The sequence below is a fragment of the Coccidioides immitis genome, assembly GCF_000149335.2.
Source record: "Coccidioides immitis RS genomic scaffold supercont3.1, whole genome shotgun sequence".
NCBI lineage: Eukaryota > Fungi > Ascomycota > Eurotiomycetes > Onygenales > Onygenaceae > Coccidioides > Coccidioides immitis.
In genome coordinates this window covers 387964-407997 of record NW_004504310.1, presented here as the reverse complement: position 1 = coordinate 407997, position 20034 = coordinate 387964, and the positions used below count along the sequence as shown (strand labels likewise).

Sequence of the window (20034 nt, the reverse complement as noted above, 5' to 3'; positions counted from 1 at the left end):
TTTCAGTAACTTATTGTTCAGTAGTTCAAAGTACCAAATTCAAGTATCTTCTCAGTCAAGACCAAGCTTATTTTGAAGCAGTGTTCTTAATTATTGAAAGAAGATGCATGAAATCAGAGCTAAGTCATCTGCCATACTTGTTCTTTTCTTAGCATACTCTCACAATTGCGGACAAGATTCTCCACACTATATATTATAATACCTCTCTGTTCTAAATGTTGGATAACTATATTTGTTAATTCAAGCAGAGTATCATTCATTCCACCACTGCTATTATTCTGTCCAGTAAGAACAACACATTGAAGCTTTGCAGCAGCATCCAGAAACTATTATTTTTAAGTCTATTTGTGTACTCTAACAATACCTTCAATATTGATACCAGAAGAAACAGAGTTGGACTAAGAATAATTACTGTCTGATAAAGTAATTGAGTTTAGGTGTGCAAGCTTTTCTCTGGATAGGTGATGCTTTTGATTGTTGTTGCATTTCTGAGCTATTACTGTTAGATAACATTGTGTCTGGGAAGTCAGATAATCATGAAAGATAGAATTATATTGAGCAATTATTTACTGAATAACATCAAGTAGTTTCTTTCTGTTCTTCTGTGTGCTAAGCTTCTCCCCAAATATCTGTTGTAGGCATATTTCTCATTCAACAGAGCAATATAGTAATCAATATATATTACAGTTAATTTTCAGTTCATGTTTAATCACCAACACTTTCCAATTTTTGACTTCCAGTAATCTGGTGCTAGTTACACAGCTTTGCCTGAAGAATGTATTTCTGAGAACCATTGTCAGTGTTACTCAAGAAAATCACTTAGTAAATAACAGATTCTCAAATTAAATCACATGTAATAAATAATCAAAAAAAAAAAAACATGCAACTCATCAAGTTTCAGAATGCAAAACATGAACTGAGGCCTGTAAAGCCACTGTAAGAGATTGAGAGATATTATAGATCACATGACTGATTAACTAACAAGTTAGTTAACTAAGTTATAGAGTACAGAGTACTTTGTAACTAGTTAGCCAGTTAGGTAACTAGTTACTCTGTATTCTGTACAGCTGTGGAAAATGCTTTGATCTTCACCAATATAGTTACAGAGTACAGATAACAGGGCTTTAAAGTCATGTTAGAATATATATCTAGCTGTACAGCAAGAGTCTGACAAATATGCACATCTGTTGTATAGCTAGATATTATGGCCATCTAACTAACTATATAATCACCATAAAGATGTTCTACCCTATCTCTGACATAAATAATTTATTGTAATATTATTAAGTAGAGCAGTAAAAAGAATGTATTCAACAATTTACTGAAACTTTTCAGTTACTGATGAGTATTCTTGAATATTTTAATTACTCAGTCAATTCTTTTTCAGATTCTCCATCAGATTTTGCTTTTCTATTCACCATCTCTTGTCAAAGTTTAGAGGAAAACTTATTTGCTAGTGCTGTACTGGTGTTCATAAAATCCAGATTATATAGACTTGTATACTGGTCTCAGTTAATATAGTTGTTCACATAAAAAAGTCTTTTGTCTTCATGCAAAGACTTGTCTTCTGTTGCTGGAATAACATGTGCATTACAGATAATATTCTCTATAAAGTAGATTTCTTATTTGTCAAGATTGTAGCTTTTTAACAAAGACTTTTAAGATATTGCAGACAATTCTATCTTAACCATGCCATGAATCTTATATGGAATTCTAGTATAGATCTGTAACATGTTAATAAATATGCCACTGTACATTGCAAGTCACACAGATAATATATTAGTCTTTTAGCTTCTTGTATATTTTGTCTATTTATGATCAAGAACTGTTATCACAACCACAAGCTGGCCAACCAACTTGCCATCCAATATGAATTTACTTGTCTGGAATAGTTCATATACTTGAACTCAAATGTAGTTCTGCCATCAGAAATTTGTTTTTCCCATTCATGCTGGTGAGTAATGTACAATTTTCTTGATCAATCTTTCTAAGTTTGAGTCATTCTTTCTATCTGGTTTCCAAGTTGTAATAGATTGATGAATTTGAAGGCAGTATGTCTTGATCCAATTTGATTAAGACTCTTGTTCATTGCTGAAAGCACAAGTTTCTCCAGATTTTGTAATATTCAATTGCTTTCGCATTTCTTGAACAAATACAGCAAGTGTCTCAAGAAATTTATTATTCAGGCTTCCCAATTAGCTGGCTAGATCTGCAGCAGTGAGTTAATTCTTGGGAAGATTTCTAGAACTCAGTCCAGACACCTGCTACCCCAAGTCATGTATAGATACTGTCTCTGATGGACATGTATTCTTGGCTTCTAGCTCATTGGCTGTTCTTACTGCTTCTTCATTCAGGATTTTATTATTAAGTGCTGTGTTCTTGATTAACATCATGTTTATATAGTGGATGTTGTGTTTGATTATTTGGTTCTGATATGATTCTTGCTTGTTAATTCTACTGAATGGCTTTTTGACTAAATATTTGTGTGATGTCTTATAATTCTCAGTGTCAAATTCATCAAGACTTCCAAATTCATAAATAAATTGTGTGTAGTGAACAAGTACATAGAACTTCAGAAAGTTAAAATACTTACTCTCAGCAGAATCTTTATTATTTGTCTGGTAGTCACTAAAAGCTTATTTAAGTCTGTCAATTCAATACAGTGCATGTTCAATATATTTTAATGTATTCTTATCATGCAACCAATATCATGTGAGGAAAAGCAGATCAAGTACAGCATGAGTAAATAGTACAGCAGCTGACTTTATCTTTGTCAGTATTAAAGCAATGACTATAATCAACTGTCACACAACTGCTCTCTGTTAAACTCTAGTTTATTGACTTATAGTGCTGAACTTCTTGAAGTAAGTGAATGATACACAGAAATCTGTTAAAACCACTCATCAAGCCTTGCAATACCTCCAGTATCTGATATAGTAACAGTGGAATTAGAGTCTTTCTTGTCTTGGCAGGTTGCTTTGAAGATATTCTTGATTAAAGTCTTTAACCAGTCAATCAAATAATTCACTAGCTATTTAAGCAATTGATGGAGAATGTCAATCATTATAATACTGTAAATATTTACTAATAAATAGTGCCATATAAAGTTCAGAACAGCATAAATCTACATTTCTTTAGTTCTTGTTGGAATTTCATCAAGTCTTCTGGTTATCATTGCATCCTGCTGGTTCTGAAGCATTGCCAGTGTGTATTTATAGATTCTTATTGGCCAGAATTCTGTCAGATTCTATTGTGCATTAGATAGAACAATGCAAATGGTGCAGTATCTATTACTTTTGACTTCAGTTATCAACACCTGTTCTTCATAGTCAGCTATTATTCTGGTGAGAATAGGAAAACAGTTTCAAACTCACCCATCAGCACATTTAACCATGAAGCCTGTTTTATACAAGTGTTTAAGTGTTAATTAACTCAAGCAACTGTCAGTCAATTTTGCCAACAAATTCAGTATATATCTAGCCATACAGCTAGATTATATATTGCAATAACAGAGACCTGTATTGCTTTAAAGTAAGACTTACACTTCAGTATAATTCTTATAAACTTATAATACACTCAGAATTTGAGTTCCTGTGATGTATTCTTTAGTAATGAAAGAAATCCAACAAGTATTGTATCATTCATATTATAAGACTGCCTTGCCATATTGCTTAAATTTCTAATTAAGAGATATACAGATCATGGGTTCAAGTCTTCATGTTGGTTGGTAAGCTGTGTTTTATCTGTCACAATCAACACTGGTACTATAGTTGCATTATCAGGAAAGTTCTTCTGTATATTTCATCACTAATTTCCAGTATGCATTTCTGTATACACTTGATCATTGCTCTGATTAAAGTGCTGCACTGGTTCATATATCAGATGTTTCCAGAATGATTTATGGCCAAGAAGATATCAAATAATATATTTAACTTTCTGATACTGAAGCTTGTGTATCTTAAAGTATAAATCTGATTCTGACAAGAGAACCATTATATTCACCTGAACCCAATTTCTTGCAGTATGGCCATGTGAGATCCCAGCAACTTTCAAGAAGAGGTTGTCTGCATTATGAAAACTCAGTTGCATAGTGATGCTGTATAGAGAAGGGCTCTTCAAGAAGTTATTAATATTTCTCTTGCTGAGTTTTGCTCTGAAAAAGAAACTTACTATTCTCTAATTAATCTCACTACAAAATGAATAAAATGGATTTTGTTCTTTCAGATATTCAGAATCAGATTCAATTTGGATATCAACAGATACACCTGCCCTTCAACCAGTCATCTCATATGTGATGGTGTGGGTTGTAGATGTGACAGAAAGCTTGACTGATGAAACTAGAATATAAAAGTTTAAGCTTTTTTTGACAGCAGATTCTGTACATTCTCTCTTGTCATTAGTATAAACATTACTTGTAATCAAATCTTCTTGTGATGGAAGATTACTAGCTACTGCACTTTCAAGTAACAAGATTTCTGGCTCATTTATCTCAATGTTCTCTTTTCCCATGTTGGCCAACCAGTTACTATAGTTGTCATGAACAAAATCTCATTCACCAGTAGAGATTTCAGTAGTGTCAAGATTATCAGCATGTTCTTGAATCTCTGAGTCTGTCAGAGTAGTCAATTTAGTCTGGAAAGACTGGAATTCTTGAAGATAGTCAAGCAACACTTAACATTTTATATGATGCCTCTCTAATCCACTCAATAGAAAGATTTACTTGCTACAAGCAGTACAACAGCAATAGAAAAACATTATTCAAAAATTTGATTGCTAGTAAATTGTTGCACAATAATAGAAACTTTATTTTATACTTACTCTGACTTCACTTTGCACTCACTTTGATCTCACTTACAGAGCAGTGTATTTTTACTATAATATTATAATAATATTTACAAGCTAGTTTATTTTAGGCTTAGCTTGACAGCACCATACAAGATATAAATATCTCTTCTCTTCCACCTTTCACAACTCTCAATATTATATCTAGCCATACTGCTGTGGCAGTTATAATCTGCAGCTGCAGCTGCTGCTCCTGCTGCAGAAAAGAGAGCATTGCTAGCTTGATCACTTAACAGCAGCATTTAATAAGTTCTACCAATATTACATCTTTTATAAGAATCTAGCTAATATTTATAAAGGTTCTGCCATATCAGAACCATTGCAAACAATCAGAGAAATCACACTATTTTATTATTTGTTGTCTTTACAGATATCAAGCATTTAATTAGTGATGCTGCAAAGAATTAAGTTGCCATAAGCTCTGTAAACACAGACTTCAATGTCAAGCATCTCATTAGTTATAAATTCAACAATACTAAGGTTCAAGCTGACATAAAACACTTTTTCTTCAAGATCATTAATAAGAACAACAAGTCCATTATCTTGAATTCAAAGACAAGACCAAACAATTTACACCAGAGAAGATTACCTCCATCATTAACAATGCTGGCATGACCATGCCAGTTTACTTTAATAACAAAGCAGTTTCCATCAGAGGAGATCTTCTTCATATCTTGATCAAGATGAGAGAGACAGCTGACTCTCATCTTGGTGGCACTGTTAACAATACTGGTATAACCATGCGAGTCTACTTCAATAATAAAGCAGTTTCTGCTGGGGGAGATCTTCTTCATATCTTGATCAAGATGGGAGAGACAGCTGACTCTCATCTTGGTGGTATCATTAATAATGCTGGTGTGACCATGCCAGTCTACTTCAATAATAAAGCAGTTTCCACCAGAGGAGATCTCCTTCATAGTCTTGACCAAGATGGGGAAGACAGCTGAATCTCATCTTGGTGGTACTATTAACAATGCTGGCATAACTATGCCAGCCTACTTCAACAATTCCCAGCATCAAGCTACCAAGAATGCTAGTTTTATTACTGATTTTAACATTTTCTATATCCTGAACAAGCTCAATATCATCATGATTATGCATGACTTTAGATTGAAGTTAGTTGCTATAGAGTTTCTTATACTTGCCATTCTGAAATACACATGTAGTATTGAGATGTTGTAATATGATATAGAGATTCTATATTATTTTCTTGTTATCATGCTTGCTTACTTGATCTACTGAGCTATTATCTAGCTGTAAGACATAGCATGTATTTTAGAAATGCTGCTGAAGGTTCACAGCTTCTACTTCAAATGTGAGAATATTAGATCTCATGCTACTTTTCTAGCTGTACAGCACAGAAACATGTTGTTTTGGATTTTCTAATTAGGCCAAGAATCTACACTTTATTTTTATTGCTATAATCTCCCTTTCAACTCTCTCTCTAACTACTAACCTATTCAGTCTTGCCAGCTATGCTACAAGCTTGCCAGCTCTCCAAATCAGTAAAGGTAAGCTCTTTATAGCCATGAATTCCAATCTTGAAAGAGCTTATAAGCTTGCTAAGTAGAGATTAGCAATATACAGACTTCTCTGCAAGATTCTCTTTGCAAAACAAGCTCTATAAGCACTTTCTTCCTCATAAGCAACAAGCTGATATTGAACTTAGACACCATTTGAAGACTTCTTTTGTGATATTGTGTGTTGTACATCTAGATATGCAATACATCTTCCAACTTGAAATTCTCATCATACAGCTAGCATGCTCCAATATCTACTATATTGAGTGACTGGTTATTATTCTAATATAGAGTTTAATCTAGCTTGAGAAATAGATTCTCCAACTTCATTAAAGAAAATAAGCACACCAAAGGCCTGCAAGACAGCCAAGGCTAAAGATCTTCACCCAAGTACAATCACTAGAGTTCATGTACTTGGTGGTAGCTGAATTTATGAAAACTAAGCAAAGCTTGCAGAATATTTAGGCTTCTCAACAACAGGCATGTTGTAAGAATAGATGCAATCAGATGAAATCAACTATATTTTGACTATATTCCACAAGAAATACAGTAATTTCTTTGATAGAACTGGCCCTGCATACAGATCTAAAATCTTAATCTGTATTAATGTAATGAAGAAAATGAAGCTTCTAATAATACAGGCAGAAATTTCTTTACTTGATAATAATCTTAAGAATCTTGAGCCTACTGATAATGTTTCTACTGTGGTATTATTATGGGCTGTTCAGCAATTAATTGCAAAATCTGAGAGAAGATTCAAAGATAATAACTCTGAGAACATATATAGACTTCTTCTTCTATTGAAATATATGGTACAGACAAGATCTGCCAGTCAGCAGCTTAAACAAGAAAAAGACTGTAAGCAAGATAATAAAGTAATTATTCCAAAGTATGCAGATCTGAATGTGCAAGATGACTCTGCTATAAAGACAGAAGCTGAGACTGCTATTACTGCAGCCATTGATAAAGAGTTTCAAGGCAATATTGAAATTGATTTTACTGATGAAAATGTTGATGCTGATTTTGAGAAGAACATCAATAATGCTGTTGAAACTGTGAACAAGATTATTCATGAGATGAGCTCTGATATTTCTTTGTCTTCTATGGATAAAGATACAAGAAAAGTCTTACTTGAAGAGTTTACCAAAAATGCTGTCAATATTGAAATACTGTTTGTGGAAAAGCACAGATCCAACAATAGACTAATAGCTGATGCTGAACATCTGGAACACCTTAAAATAAGTGATGATGATGATGACAACAAAGATTCTGTTAAGAATACTGGTGAGACTCTCTTTAAGCTGAATTACACATTCAATACAACTGGAGCAGAAGCTCCAGATTATCTTACTACTTGTTCTGACTTGAATGTGAACTCTGTTGCAAATCTTACACTAAAATCTTGGCAAGTTACTGGGGTTGCTTGGAAATTAACACAAGAGCTGTCACCAGTAAGAGATGAAATTCTTGCTAATAAAGTAAGACTGGAAAAGACTGCACAATACTGCACTTTAATTCTCAAAGTGAAAGAACAAAAGTTGACTAGGCTATATTATTCTACTCTAATTATCTGTCTGAATGAAGTGATCACTAATTGAATTGATCAGATTGTTTGGTTCTTCTCTGATAGTGCATGTATTTGAGCTCCAATGATCTAGCTGTACAACATGAGACTCTAGATGCTGCTGTACAGCTAGATGGACCTCCTGGTGTATTTGGAGACATGCTTCAGCAGCTTCACAGGAAACTTGATTGGCTAACTGAAAACTTCTTTGAATGTGTAATACTTGATAAAGAACATAAAGTTAAAAATTCAAGAACCTCTGTTCACAAGGCCATTGCCTTGATCTCAAGAGATTATATCTGAATTGTGTCAGTAATTTCTATAATGAACAGAGTCTCTGATTTGTCTGGTTTTATGCAGCTTATCAATAAGAAATCTTTACATACAGATTTTGATTTTTGAGCAATTGACAACCCACTCAAAGTTTATGAGAAAGCACCCATATCTGGTATAGATTGCTTGCATATTCTGCACTTATTGCTCTACAATCAGCTTTTTTAATGTGATTTAATATTGTCATACTCTGCAATGATTGCTTTATCTTAAATTCTCAACCACATCCAGCTTTGTCAGACATATGGTCACTAAATAAATCTTGGTAGTATGCATGGAGTCATTACCATTGGCAGGGACATTTCAAGCTATAGTGTACAGATAATCAAGTGTAAAATAATACAGATAAAACAGCTGGTGCAGTATTACAGTATCCACTTACATCTTGTTTCAATACTGAAGAAAGAGACTGTTAGTGATATTCAAGAATCTTCTGAAAATGAAAATAATGTTAACAGCAGTTTTGATATAGCTGTTTATTACCAGCTCAGACATGCATTGTTTTCATTTGCTTTGAAAAATCTTTTTACTTCAACCATTGCAAAGTGCAAGAGTAATCTTTCTCAAGACATTAACTGAAAGTGTCACTCATTCCAGAGAATTGTGTAGCTTATAAGCAGAATGATTACTAATATCAATATTTTCTGTATTCTGGCCAACTGTATATGAATTACAGAATTCTTATGCTCAACAACACTGAAATATTTGATGTTTCTCAAGATTCTTTAAAAAGTTGTGGACATCAAGAGATATCATCTTTTAGTCTTTGTTGCTTACCTGACTGTTGAGTTCCATGTCAAAATCTTCTTGAAACTTCTTGAGTATAATGTTCTTTCACTGCAAGCAGGCCAGTTGTCCTAGAAACAGCAAAAAATACAAGATGTCTTCAATAATTCTGACAGCAATATTGAAGTTTTGGTCACTACTTACAGTACTTGCTCTCTTGACATTAATATTCATCACTGCTGCTCAGACATTGCCATGCTTGAACCAGTAATTAACACAAACATCACTTTACAGATCATGAGAAGAGTTCACTATCTTGGTTAAACAGAAAAGCAACAGATCTGAATTCTTTATAGTATAAATACATTTAATCATTTTGTTAAATTTAATCAAGTGAACAAGATGATCCCCTAAATTATTAGCATGACACAGAATATGTTTGACAATCTCAAAGACAAACTAGCTATATGGCTAGATGAACCCCCTCAAGATGTTAAGACTCAGAAAGATAACAAGAGACAGGATGATACTACAGCAAACCTACTGAATAAGACTGAGAATATTATGCACAAACAAGCAGATATCTTCTACTGTGAAATATTTAGACAGACTTGTTCACATTTAAAATACAAAAATATAACAGACTTAGAATTAGATAACAACATTATAAAAAAGATTTAGTAAATGCTCAGATTAGTTCTATTAAAGAAGCTGGTCATAATCAGCAAGACTCTTCTTGTGACATAATTATTAGTAAAATCTAGTAATAAGATGTCTGCTGAGTCAGATCCAGAGCAGCCTTTACAACATGCAGACCTATCAGAAAATAAGACTCTTACAGAAATCACAAAAGATGATTTAAAGACACCAGATAGTCTACACAAATCTTTATAAGACTCTACCCCTCTGTTAGAGTTCTAGCACCCAGTACACCACTTATTATTGAGCTTGAACATATGGATCTTGATGATTCACTCTTGACAGATTTCAGCAGCTTGCTATCTTCAGATAAAACAGACAACAATGACAAGAAAAATGAGACACCAGAAGATGGAACAGAAAATAGCAACAAGGAAATTGAGAAATCAGATACTAATAGTTAGAAGTGTAAAACTCTGCTTTGCACACAGTCTCTGTATAGCACTAAGAGATCAAGAATTTCTGAGAATTTATGATATACTTTAGTTTTTTACTCACATCTAAATGTAGCTTCATGAGTTTTTACAAAAAATAAGAATGCTACTAGCTTTGAAATTATCTATTTTAATGTGTAGAGTTAGAACTTCCAGATAGCTAAGAGCACAAAGTACTGGCAGGAGTGGCACCTTGGCTTGATGAGTAAAAGAGGCAACTAAAGAATAATTTGGTGAAGCCTGGCAGGCCCAGAGCCATTACAGATAGAAGAACTCAACCAAAGCTAATCCAGAGCAACAAGAAAATCAAAAATGTGGCCTGAAGTAAAACCAGAGCAATTATGTGGTGCCAAGGGCACTAAGACTGTCTACAGTGCGAAAAATTATACTAAAATTTGTGGGGTGTGGCGGGCCTGATGGGGATTTGCCAATGTATGTGACCTATGACCAGTTCTTCTAACACTGGGCCTATTTAGTAGCAGTCCATATTTTGTGCATAATGATCTCCACTTCTTCAGTAGAGTTGCATGGAGACTGACTTATAAATAAGATATTAGTTTTAAGATTCAGAGAGCTTATATTATATCCATACATCAGAAAGAAAAAGCTCACTTCTGTTGATACAGTATTATGATTATTGATTGCTAACTTAGCTAGTAGCAGTCATTGGACCCAGTTATTCTATGTAAAGTTAATGAACTTTCTAAGATAAGTCTTTAATATTTAGTTCATGTGTCCTGTAAATCCATCAGTCTCAGAGTGTGCAGTTATGGAGAGATATCTCTTGATTTTCAACAGCTGGCACAGACACATTCAAAAGCCATCTACAAATTGTAATTTCTGATCAGAAACAATAGCTGTAGATAGTTCATGACAGTAGTATATGCTTTATATAAAGACTTGAACTACTGTTTCAACTCTAATATTCTTGCATGGTTTAAAGATAACTTCTTTGCTGAGTCAGTCTCTAATGATTATAATATTTGTATATTCTTCTGATTCTAATAGATTAATAATGAAGTTTATTAAGAGTTCTGATCAGATTTAATTAGAAATAGACAGAGACTTCAGCATCTTTTTTCAGTAACTTCTTTATATTATTGTTGTCTGACAGAGGTCACAGTTCTGTAAAAAGTACAATATATTCTTAGCAAACCCAGGCCAGAAATATTCATATATAAGTATAGAGATCATTTACTCTTTATTCAGATGGTCTGTTATTACAAAATTATGAGTTTCTTATATAATCTGTGTGTGTAACTCTTTAGAATCTGAAATCAAGTCCTGTTCCTGAAAGCAGAGCTTATTATTGTTATTAAGTGAGCAGTCTGATATAAATATCTTCACTAGAAGCTTAGAGAGAAACTATAAGCATTTATTGTTGAAAGCTTGTTCCATCTCTTGAAGTTGCATGTCTGTAGCACATGTGTGTTTCCAGTGTTTGACTAATAACAGCTTCATTGTATTGTTCACCCTGATAATGTGGCAGGCCATTACACTATTTATAACTATATAAGACTTTAGTAGCTGTGCTTCTTAGTTCTTCAGCTGTTCATTATTAGTGTTGACTGGCACATCTTAATTACATTATAAGGGCACATCCAGTCCTGTATTGAGCTTTCCAGAGCAGTAATTAATCTGAAAATTAAAGTTGTTCAGGATGTCTATCCATGATATCTGCCTCTTATTAAAATATTATTGAGTCATGAAGTTGTCTAGGTTCTTGTAATCAGTAAGAATTTTGAATTTCTTAATATTATAGAGCTTGAAGTCTCATTCTTGTAGACACGTCACTATAGCTAACAGTTTTTTATCATAAATCTCATAATTGCATTCAGAAGATATATTTTTTCTTGAGAAATAGATATATGATTATAGCATGCTCTTTCTGTTGTATTGCAAGAGCATGCTCTCTATTATATAGTCTGAGAAGTCTGTCTTAACTACTGTTTCACAGCTTGTATCAAACTGTAAGAGAATAGGTACAGTAGTAAATATATTCTTTAGAAGCTTGAAGACATTATTATATTTCTTGATTTATTTGAATTTGCTGTCTTTTCTAGTTAGTATTGTAAGCAGTGCCACTATTTTAAAGAAGTTCTTTATAAACTACTGATAGAAGTTTGCAAATCTAATAAAGTTACACATACTTCTAACTGTTATGAAGGCTTTTTATTTCAGTATAGCTTGCATTATTTCAGGGTCTATTCATACATCTGTACCAGTCTCAATAATAAATCCCAAATACTTTGTTGAAGTGACTTAAAACTTATATTTGCTAATGTCAATATGTAAGCCTGCTTCTCATAATTATTGTAGCATCTTCTATATGTGCTTCTGGTGTTCTTTGCACAATCCAGTGAAGAAGATTAAGATATCATCTATATAGACAGAGCAGAACTTATTCAGATAGTCACAAAGCACCTAATTAATATATTTCTGAAAGATGCTTGAAGTATTCACAAGACTAAAGAAAGTAATCATTAATTCAAAGAGTTTGTATTATATTCAGAAGACTGGTTTTTATTATCTTCTGATATTCATATTTAATGAAATACTTAAATAATATCTAGCTTTGTGAACCATTTAGTGTATTCAACCTGTTCCAGAGTTTCATTAATTAGAGGCAACAGATATTAATCTTTCTTGATCAGCTTATTTAGTTTTCAATAGTCTATACAGAAATATAGATCATCACCAGACTTCTTGATAAAGAGAACCAGAACAGCTATACTAGACTTGCTGACTTGAATGAACTTCTTGTCTAGTAAATTTTTTAGTGTCTTCTATAGAACTAGGACCTTCTTCTATGATATGCTATATAGTGGCTCCTATGGCAGCTAAGATTTCTTTCCATTCTTTGCTATTAATTTGATCTGATGGTTGATTCCAGATCTATAATAGAGAGATAGCTTGTTAGCATTCTTCATACTGAAAATATCTAGAAATTTGTGATAGTATCTTGGTAATTTTACTTGAGAGTCTGGATAATTCTTCTCACAGACAGTCTTGTCAATATTAGTCAGACTAGTAGCAAAAACATGACCTTGTTTGATCTTCTGTTTCTGATGCCAAGTTATTAAGCCGCTAGCTAAGATTTGCAATACTTTCATATCTCAAGCTGCCTGCTCTAGATGTTTAATAAACAGTGTGATGCCAAAGAGGTTAAATTAGAGAGTGTCTTTTTCTTTATTTAGCATAACTATTTCAGACTGCAGTCAGGATCATTCTAGTATTATATCATATCTATTCAACTGGGGGACTTTATATGCAAAGACTTCTTATGTTTTGTGTTTTCCAATATTCAGATTTATTTTCACCATATATCTTATTGTCTTGTAGTTCTTTGTATTGAATTTCTTTAGTATTTATTTGAAGATAAATATACACTCAAGCTTATACTTCTGTATAACTTGAAAAGTGATGAGAGAGTAATCTTGGCATTTATTATTTATTATAGTTTTAGCAACACCTGTATTATTAATAATTACATGCATGATAAAAAGTTCTGTAGTAGATATCTTCTTAAACTTTCTTCACTTCTCTTATATAAGCTTCTTGCAGTGCTTCTGCTAGTACTTTTTGACAGAAGCTACTTTTTTTTCTTCTTCTTATTATTCTTTATTGTATATTTTTTTTTCAGTTTTGGTGTGCCATAAACAGTAGTTATGAATTGTGGTTTATCTTAGTGTTGTGGGTGTCAAGACAGAGCATAAAAGCAGACTTATATCATGTAATCTGACTGATTACAATATAGACAGAGTTCTTTTTGCCATTATAGCTCTATTTTCTTGTTATCTACTAGTTTAGCTCACTGGAGCTGCCTTCTGGCACTGATAGAAAGATTCATGAAATTGCCAGCAGAAAGCAGAGCAGACTCTTTCAGAGTATAAAATCTAGTGTTAAAGCTGGAGGTGAAGAAACACACATATGCACAAGATTTGATCTGATTTAGCTCTTGTATCTGATGATTAATCTGATAAAGTTATGTGCAGTATTTCTTGTAGATCTCAGCTGTAGATATTTCAATGGCTCTTTCTATCAGTTTGATGCTCAGAGCTGATTATAGATATTTCTTTCTTAACTAGTCATTTATCAGCATATCTGATTCAAGAAGAAGATGATTACATTTAGACAAAAAAATTATGAAAGAGATCTGTTCTTGTTTAATTGAGTATAGACTTTGCAAAGCTTTTTATTAATGTGCAGGGTTGCTGAAGACTAGTCTTATCTGCTTGAAGAATTCTTTAAGTGTGTACTTCATTATATTATAATGAGCTTTAACTTAAAGAAGTATCATCTTAGCTGCATCTTTCTTTAATTATAAGTTCATGTAGACTGCTTGATCTTGTTTATTTTTAATAATATGTCTGTCAATTTATAACTTGTCTTGTAGATTTACTTTAAAGCTTGAATACAGACTCAAGTTCTTTTTATTAAATCAGATGTAATTAGAGAGCTGGTAATGAGAGCACTTGACAGAAGTTTTGCTAGTGCTAGCTGAATTAAAGTCAGTATTATTCTGAATAACTTTCAGCTGCTGATGCAGATTCTTATTTATCTGGTTCTAGACATGTTGATAATCTAAGAACCATGCCAGTGCATTTCTCTCTAACTTTTCCATTGTTTTGTAGCTAGTTGTGGTGTCTGGAAGAGACTCTGGAGATTCAAACATAAGCATTCAGGTTGTGTTTGTAGTTTGTGATTCTCACAGCTACTGTTGATATCTTAAAATATAAGTATAAAACTGGCTCTTTAGTACTGTCTCTTGTAATTCTATTCTTTCTATTTCTCTGCTCATAAGCATCTATCTTGTATGGTGAAAAAGAAAGCAATATGTAATGTTATAAGCCTAGCTGAAGTTGCTAGCTAAGACTCTATATACATAAATGTATTGCTTAGAGAGAGAGAGAAAAATTGGTAGATGAGTGTATGTATGATATATTCACAATATTGATGTGTGGTGCTAAGCTAAAACAGGAATAGCATGGAGGTCTCCTACACAGCATGCTATTAAGAGTTTGGCCTGAGAAGGGTAGGGGTCCAACTCTCTATATCAAGTTGATAGAGCTGATTTAGTGCTGGTGTGAAGCCTGGGGAGCAAAGATCAGATGAAAAGAGGCAGAGAGATAAGATGGAAGTAGATAAGATAAGATAAAAACTCTAGCTTAGCTTGGCACATCTCAACAAATGTGAGTAAGCAAGAGTCTTGGCAAGAAAAATCAAAATAAGAAAGTGTGTGCTAAGAGATTTTTCAGATAAAAAGAGTGTAATAACACAACAAATAGGAAAGATATAGTAAAGAGAATTTGGTAGTTTGTTTAAAAAGTGTTATTGAGCTTGTCTCTCAAAATTCAGATAAAAAGATCATGTGGTTGCTGAGTAATAGTATGAGAAGTGTTACTGACAGGCATAAGGCTGGCACTATTTATTTCCACTTATATCTCAACAACCAGCAAGATAATTCACATGAAAATTGGAAAGCTTGTTAGAGAAAGACATATCTTTCAAATAAATGTAGTTTTGTTCAGTTTGTAGCTTCTAATCTACTAGCTAAGCAATTTCTTTCTAGATTCTGGTGTTTTGAGATCTTTCCCTTTAAACACTGATCCTTATACTCTTGAGAACCCTTATAACCACCATCTCTATACTTATTCTCTATCTCAAGCTGTATAATCTCTTTAATGTAATGTGGAATTCACTTAATCTACTGTTAAATCTTTTCTTGCAAAAGCTTATTCCAGACTTGCAGCCAAATCTTTCTTGCAGTCTTGATTTCATGTGAAGCTTTATAAGAAGTTGTATGTCTTTTCATCTATATTCAAGCAGGCTTAATTGTATTTAAATCTTGTGAATTCCCTGGCTAAAGCAGCTGCTTTCTTCCATGTAAACTATATAACTTTCTCTGCACAAAATAAATATATGCTGGTGCTCCATCTTTTTGCATTAGAGTCTTCAGTCAATCTTTAAGACACTTCTTTGCAAAGAGAATAAGCTTGGGAATAAGAATCTTCTAGTTAGAATAAAGCAAGGAATTAGTCTTTATTTCAGTAGAAATTCAGAAAATATTCAGATCTTCTGATATCTATACCAATCTACTTTTTTATTATCTTTGCAAACCAGCTTTCCATTCTTCTCTGTAAATCAAAAGACCGGTCTTCTTTCAAAGATTTCATAAAGCTTTATTTATTATATAGCAGTATTAAGCTCTTATTTCTCTTTTGTCTCAGCTTCTCTTGCAATATTAAACTTATTCAATTTCTTTGAAGCTTGCTGCTTCTCTGCAGAAGTCTCTGCAGTTCAAATATAACAAGAAGTCTTCTTTTTATAGATAAAACAGCTTCAAAATATGAAAGTTGAAGTCTTCTTCTATCTTTACCAGATATAGATTTAATCATAAGCCTCCAAAGTTGTTCTTCATATATAAAGAACTTTCTATTAATGTCTCAAGATAACTGAAGTCTTATCTGTCCAGATAATATTTTTCCAGTTATCTAGAGTTCAATTCTTGTAAGCAGTAGCAAATTTCAGCCTTTTCTCTCTTATAGACTTAGTTAGACCAGGTTTCCAAGTAGGTTTAGCATTAATAAAGTTATAATGCTGCAGAATTCACCAAACACTTGAGTGGGATATATTATATTCAAAGACAAGAATCTCAGTGGATTTCTCTCAGCCAGCTCTATTCTTACAAATCAAATTCAATATCTTAGATTTTTTACTGGAATTTATCTTTTTAGAGTGTCCTGATTGCTTTGCATCTTCAACAAATGAAATGTCAATTTGCTGGTTCTCTTGAGACTTATAGCTGTAGTCTTTAGCTTGTTTTTCGATTATCTAGAGAGTTCTAGCAGGAATTCTTAAAGCAGTAAAGACTTTGTTAACTGGTATTCTCCAAGAGACTAAAGCTAAAGCTTGGATGTAAATAGCAATTAGATAAAACTGATTATTTTTAGGTATTAGAAATTATTTGAAGATTCAAGCTGGTCATTGTTTTGAAATCAGAAGGTATATATAAATCCATAGTTATTTTGTTGGGGGGTATTGTACTTTTGATACAGCTATAATTACTAGTGTGTGTAAAGACTTCTGAGATGCATCTCTGTAGTTCTGTTCTTTCTATTCTTCTGTTGATGAGCATCTATCTTGTAGAGTGAAAGAAAGCAATATGTAATGTTATAAGCCAAGCTGAAGTTACTAGTTAAGACTCTATATATATAAATATATTGCTTGAAGAAAGAGAGAAAGATAGTAGATAAGCATATATATAATATATTCACAACATTTATGTGTGATACTAAGTGTGAGAATTGTATGTGTGGATTAGCATGACAATGAATCTATAGAAGAAATTGTATATAGAAAAGAGTACACAAGAGTAAAGATCTGGTATTAGTAACTATATACAACTTGTAGACAAGATTGCCACTGGCTTCTAACAAGAGATTCACACAGTAACATTCTTTTATGTGTGCTTGTGAGCACATGACTTAGTGTCTCATAAGAATACATGTACTCCCAACAGCTTGCAAGCTGAGGCTCTAAACTCTTGCAGGTGTTGTTCATCTGTATTGCTTCAAATTCTACAAAGAAGAACTTACAGATGTTAACTTAAGCTCTTTAATATATTAATAGAGCTAAGAACTTTCCAATTATCTATATAATCTTAAAGAATAGAAGCACTATTCTTATTAGTTATAGTAACTCTGATTTTGTAGTCAAATCACAAAGTCTTAATTACTTGAAAATTCAAGCAGCAATCTCTTATTATCTGCTTAATTTACAATGTTAAATATATCAGATTAGCAAATGCCACATACAAGCTTAATTATATTCACTTAATTCTTTCTACAATAATTCTGAATTATGTTGAACTTCTACTTAAATCTCTCTCTTTTATTTTTTTATACAGCAATAACCAGAGTGTAATTCAATTTACTCAAGCTCTATTGAACTCCATATCATCTGGTGAATTCAAACATATTGATACTCACTTCTATATTATACAAGAGGCTGTCATGTATGATCAAATATAATTGAAATATGTCTGCATGTTACAAATATAGGTCTAGACCAACTGTTATGGGCCTAGCTGAAGTTGCTAGCTAAGGCTCTATATATACAAACATACTACTTAAAAAGAGAGAGAAAGGATGGTAGGCAAGCATATGTATGATATATTCACAATATTAGTACATGGCACTAAGCTTAAAGAGAAATAGCATGGAGATCTCCTACACAGTATACCATTGAGAGTTCAGCTTAAGAAGAGTAGAGGTCTAATCTTCTAGAATATCTCTCTCCTGCTCTTTAGGCATTATGCTGTTGTTAGTATTTACAAGTGCTAGAGATCTTGTCTTAATACTTACAGCATTTCTATCTGTCAAGAGCTACTGTGTTTTTTATAAGTGTGGCATCATTTCATGTTGGGTGTGTATATTCTTTCCATTTGACAAGATATTTAATATGTTGATGATTTTTCTACTTCTTGAGAATCTTTTCTATTTCATACTTCTTCTCTTTCTTGGTGGTAATTTCTGGTAACTGCCAATTTAACTGTTGCTGGCTAGAGAAAGAGTCTATAACAGCTAGATAGAGAAGCTGCACATAAAAGACATTGTAAATCTCTGATGATATATCTAGATAGTAGCTATATAAGCTAATCATTTCAATAACTATAAACTTGATATTCTTTGCATCTAGCTTCTTGCTTGCATGATCTGTCTTGATATTATGCAGATCTAGCCAGACTTTATTTGTTATCTTGAAGTTCTATAAAGATTCACAGTTGTAGTTGATGTACTTCTCTTGTTTCTGTTGAACAGCAGCTATTACAGACTGGGCTTATTTGCTAGCAGTCCATATTTTGTGTATAATAATCTCTGCTTGTTCAATAGAATTGCATGGAGACTGACTTATAAATAAGACATTGATTTTAAGATTCAGAGAACTTATATTATACTCATGTATCAGGAAGAAGAGGCTCACTTCTGTTAATATAGTATTATAATTATTGATTGCTAATTTAGCTAGTGGCAGTTATTAGACCTAGTCATTCTGTGTAAAGTTAATAAACTTTTTAAGATAAGTCTTTAATGTTTAGTTCATGCATTCTGTGGACTTATTGATTTCAGAGTATACAGTTGTAGAGAGATATCTCTGGATTTTCAACAGCTGGCACAGATGAATTCAAAAGCTATCTACAAATTGTAATCTCTGATTAGAAATAATAGCTGTAGATAGTCCATAGTGGTGGTATATGCTTTGTATAAAGACTTGAACTACTGTTTCAACTCTAATATTCTTGCATAGTTTAAAGATAACTTTTTTGGTGAGTTAATCTGTAATAACTATAATATTTGTATATTTTTCTGATTCTGATAGATTAATAATGAAGTTCATTAAGAGTTCTGATGAGATTTAATCAGAAATAGACAGAGGCTTTAGCATCTCTTTCTGATAATCTCTCTATATTATTGTTGCTGAGCAGAGATCACAGTTCTGTATAAAGTGCTGTATATTCTTAGCAAATCCAGGCCAGAAATATTCACATATAAGTATAGAGATTATTTGCTCCCTATCTAAATGGTTTGTTATTACAGAATCATAAGTTTCTTACATAATTTGTATAACTCTTTGAAATCCAGAATCCAGTGCTATTCCTGAAAGAAGAGCTTATTATTATTATTAAGTAAACAGTCTGATATAGGTATCTTTACTAGAAGCTCAGAGAGAAATTATAAGTATTTATTCTTAAGAACTTGTTCTATCTCTTGAAGTTGTATGTCTGTAGTACATGTGTATTTCCAGTATTTGACTAATAATAGCTCTATTGTATTGTTCACCCTAGTGATGTGGCAGATCATTGCACTGTTTGTAACTATATAAAACTTTAGTAGCTGTGCTTCTTGATTCTTCA

At 32.6% G+C, this 20034-nt stretch overlaps 4 protein-coding genes across 4 annotated transcripts; 2 read left to right on the top strand and 2 right to left on the bottom strand.

The window, feature by feature from the left end:
- Positions 1-4548: 4548 nt before the first annotated feature.
- On the bottom strand, positions 4549-5056 carry CIMG_12591 (uncharacterized protein; the record flags this gene model as incomplete). The annotated part of the gene is made up of 2 exons (XM_004445493.1): positions 4549-4610; positions 4936-5056. The coding sequence occupies 2 exons, from the start codon at positions 5054-5056 to the stop codon at positions 4549-4551; spliced, it is 183 nt and encodes a 60-aa protein (XP_004445550.1).
- Positions 5057-5772: 716 nt separating this feature from the next.
- Positions 5773-6024, top strand: CIMG_10353 (uncharacterized protein; the record flags this gene model as incomplete). Its single annotated transcript, XM_004445492.1, has 2 exons — positions 5773-5957; positions 6009-6024. The coding sequence occupies 2 exons, from the start codon at positions 5773-5775 to the stop codon at positions 6022-6024; spliced, it is 201 nt and encodes a 66-aa protein (XP_004445549.1).
- A 958-nt stretch (positions 6025-6982) lies between these two features.
- CIMG_12590 (uncharacterized protein) lies at positions 6983-8229 on the top strand (the record flags this gene model as incomplete). The annotated part of the gene is made up of 2 exons (XM_004445491.1): positions 6983-7840; positions 7993-8229. The coding sequence occupies 2 exons, from the start codon at positions 6983-6985 to the stop codon at positions 8227-8229; spliced, it is 1095 nt and encodes a 364-aa protein (XP_004445548.1).
- Positions 8230-18394: 10165 nt separating this feature from the next.
- On the bottom strand, positions 18395-18782 carry CIMG_12589 (uncharacterized protein; the record flags this gene model as incomplete). The annotated part of the gene is made up of 2 exons (XM_004445490.1): positions 18395-18437; positions 18628-18782. The coding sequence occupies 2 exons, from the start codon at positions 18780-18782 to the stop codon at positions 18395-18397; spliced, it is 198 nt and encodes a 65-aa protein (XP_004445547.1).
- Positions 18783-20034: the final 1252 nt, after the last annotated feature.